This window comes from Gracilinanus agilis, chromosome 3, assembly GCF_016433145.1.
Source record: "Gracilinanus agilis isolate LMUSP501 chromosome 3, AgileGrace, whole genome shotgun sequence".
In the NCBI taxonomy this organism is placed as follows: Eukaryota; Metazoa; Chordata; class Mammalia; order Didelphimorphia; family Didelphidae; genus Gracilinanus; species Gracilinanus agilis.
In genome coordinates this window covers 33,636,717-33,639,894 of record NC_058132.1, presented here as the reverse complement: position 1 = coordinate 33,639,894, position 3,178 = coordinate 33,636,717, and the positions used below count along the sequence as shown (strand labels likewise).

The 3,178-nt window shown below is 48.4% G+C and overlaps 1 protein-coding gene across 1 annotated transcript; it reads left to right on the top strand.

Annotated features, from left to right (window-relative positions):
- Nucleotides 1-1,905: 1,905 nt before the first annotated feature.
- HES5 (hes family bHLH transcription factor 5) lies at nucleotides 1,906-2,778 on the top strand. Its single transcript, XM_044671225.1, has 3 exons — nucleotides 1,906-1,959; nucleotides 2,054-2,219; nucleotides 2,510-2,778. Exons 1-3 carry the CDS (start codon nucleotides 1,906-1,908, stop codon nucleotides 2,776-2,778), a joined length of 489 nt encoding a protein of 162 aa, XP_044527160.1.
- Nucleotides 2,779-3,178: the final 400 nt, after the last annotated feature.

Here is a 3,178-nt window from a genome sequence, read left to right as displayed (position 1 = left end):
GGGAGATGCTATATCTTATATACTAGGGCAGCTGGAAAGGCAGCAAATAGATCAGCAAAAAAATGTTGGTTGCAATATGGGATATATGAGGTAGAACTAAAGAATGAATAATCCTGGAAGGATTGGCCACCCCCAAAAGGTTAAAGAGTTTGGAAAACCCAAATAGAGGCGCTCCATGTTTTATCCTAGGGGTAGAGAGTCTAAAGAAGTCCATAAAGGTGAGAACCACCCAGCAGAACTCACTGGGAGCTACTGCATGCCCTGAGTGGTCTAGAGAGTGGGGGACCCAAGAATAATCTGACAGATCAGAATCTTCTCAAAGACCCATTCTCTAAGGTAGGGAAAGGACAGCTGAGGTCATGTTAGGAGGGGACTGGTGACTTATGATTCACTTTGAAAATATTCCTTAAAAAGAGGGAGGAGGGTTCTTAACTGAGGATAGATTGACTATGTGGGTATGTGATCAGATGAGGAAAAATACATCTTTTTGTTCATTAACCTCTAAATGAAATTGAACTTTTCCTTCATTTATTTTTTAATCTCATAACCCTTAACTTCTGTCTTAGAATTGATATTAAGTATTGGTTCCAAGGCAAAATTGTGGTAAGAGCTAGGCAATAGGGGGGTTAAATGATTTTATACAGCTAGGGATTTTCTGAGGTCTGATTTGAACCCAGCACCTCAAGATCTAGCTCTTTCCACTGAGTCAACCACCTGCCTCTCCTTCACGAATTTAAAACATTAACCTTAGAAGGGGTGGCCAGATGGCCAAAGGGGCCCATGACACAAAAGGGATAATTCTAAAAGAATTGGAGAGGGTGGTAGAAAAAAACACTGGAATTGGGACTGGATACCAGCTCTGTCATCTAGGTGATCTTAGATAAGTCACTTTCCTCTTCTGTAAAATGGGGAGGTTGGACTAGAGGACCTTGAAGGACTCTTCCAGCTCCAGTTTTATGATTCTATGAGCCTGTGATGACTGTGTGACCTTGAGAAAGTCACTGCCCTCTCTCCGTACCTCAGTTTCTTCTTCTGTAAAATGTGCGGGGAGCTAGCTGACCTCTAGGCTTTCTTTTCTCAGTACCTGGTCCTGTAAATGGGACAGATGTCAAGGAGTCCCTCGGGCAGAGAAGGTCTGAAGAGCCGGCCAACTTTTCCTACCTCATCCCATCTCCCCGCTGCCAAATAGTCCAACCCTCATCCCCAGTAATCAGAGAAGGGAAGCCCAGAGATAGTGCCGATAATTCGCCTATTCAGGACTCCTGGGTTAATGTCAAAGAGTGTTTCATGTCCAAATGAAAGATGGGCTTCATAGGCTTAATCCCCCTCTCCCTCCCCTCCACACACACTTTGCTTTTTTTTTTTTTTTTTAAAGTAAGTGGGTGGCTAGGGAATTGAGGCGGGAGAAGGGGAGGGGGAAGCTACTCCTTCCTGCTCCCTTCCCTCCCCCAACCCCCATCTCCCCTCCCTCCAGCCTTCTTCACTGCAGCTTCCCCAGGCCTGGGAAAAGGCGACATATTGAGATGTTCAGCTCCCAAGTTGGGGCCCTGCAGTAATTAAAATGATGGCCCACGCTTTCCCACAGTCCCGGCCCATCCCGCCAAAGCGGAGTTCTATTGTCCAGCGGCCTCCTCAGTCCACCTGCTCCTCTGGGAGCAGTCATTACTCCCCAGGCAATTCACAACCAATTTACCATGCCGTAATAGATGCTCTCTCCTTTGTCCTTCCAAAGGCAGGGATTGGCCAGGGAGTGTGGGAACCTCGGAAGAGCTCCGGACCCATGCATTTGTATGCAGCCCTGGGGCTATAAATAGAGGCCACTCTTTCCTGGACTCGGCATCCGCTAGGATTCTAAGCACCCAAGGAAGAGCTCGGCCACTCCTCCCCAGCAGCCTTCCCCAAGCCATGGCCCCCAACGCTATTTCGATGGATATCCTTACTCCCAAGGAGAAAAACCGAGTAAGTATCCCCCACCTAAGGAATGCGAGTTCCCGGTTCTTGGACGAGAAGCGGTCCACTCAGACCTCTCTCTTTTCCCCTTCTCCCTCAACAGCTGAGAAAACCGGTGGTGGAGAAGATGCGCCGGGACCGGATCAACAGCAGCATCGAACAGCTGAAACTCTTGCTGGAGAAGGAGTTCCAGAGACACCAGCCCAACTCCAAGCTGGAGAAGGCTGACATCCTGGAGATGACCGTCAGCTACCTGAAGCACAGTAAAGGTGAGTTCTTCCTGAGGAGCTTATTCCCCATTCTCCCGGTTTTCTTAGTGAGAGCGGTGCTGAATTCGAAGGCGGGAACTACTTCCGAATCCTGGCACCGGCGCTGACTGGTCCAGGCACTCACCCTCTGAAACTGAGCTTCCTCGTTTGTAAACTGAGGCAAGCTGCTGGGCTCGAAGGTCTCTAAGCCCCCTTCCAGCTCTTAAACACCCTGATCCTTGAGTTTATGGTCTTCTGATTCCCGTACCTCTAGTCTAATCAATCTTCTCCCTTTCTCTTTCCCTTTTCAGCTTTTGCATCCTGTCCCAAGACCTTGCAACAGGACTACAGCGAGGGCTACTCTTGGTGCCTCAAAGAGGCGGTCCAGTTTTTGACCTTGCACTCGGCCAACACAGACACCCAGATGAAGCTGCTTTATCACTTCCAGAGACCGCAGGCATCCCTGACTACTCTTCAAGACTTGAAGCCACCTTCCTCGTCTCCCTTGCCCCCTGCTGCCTTGACCAAGCCACCACCTCGACAGTCACCTTCTGGCAGTAACCTCTGGCGACCCTGGTAGGACCAGGAGGACTCTGGATGCCAGGGACTCACGCTTATTTGATCCAGAGGAAAATCCAGACTTGCTTCCCAAGTCTCTGGCTCCTCTAGAATGTAGAGCAAAATGCTTTCTCCCTTTCCTTTACTGAGCACTGAGTGCTCTGTTTTTTTTTTTTTTTTTTTTTTTTTTCCTTCTCCCGGAAGGATATTGATTCTCCTTGCCCAACCTTTTGGGTCAGAGAGAGGGCCATTCTAAAAGAATGTAAAGTAATGTTCCTTGGGGGATGTCTTTGACTTTTGGCCAATCTTCCACGAAGAGGGCTTAGTATGTATTGTCTAACCTGATTAAGGTTGTATTGTATTGGTCTGTACCCCAGCAATAGTAACTTCCAAGAAGTTTGTCCACATTGGCACCAAGAAGG

Coding starts and splice junctions, on each gene's coding strand:
- HES5 (XM_044671225.1), top strand. CDS start 1,906: ATGGCCCCCAACGCTATTTCGATGGATATCCTTACTCCCAAGGAGAAA. Junction 1,960..2,053: donor CTCCCAAGGAGAAAAACCGA/GTAAGTATCCCC, acceptor CTCCCTCAACAG/CTGAGAAAACCGGTGGTGGA. Junction 2,220..2,509: donor CTACCTGAAGCACAGTAAAG/GTGAGTTCTTCC, acceptor TTCCCTTTTCAG/CTTTTGCATCCTGTCCCAAG.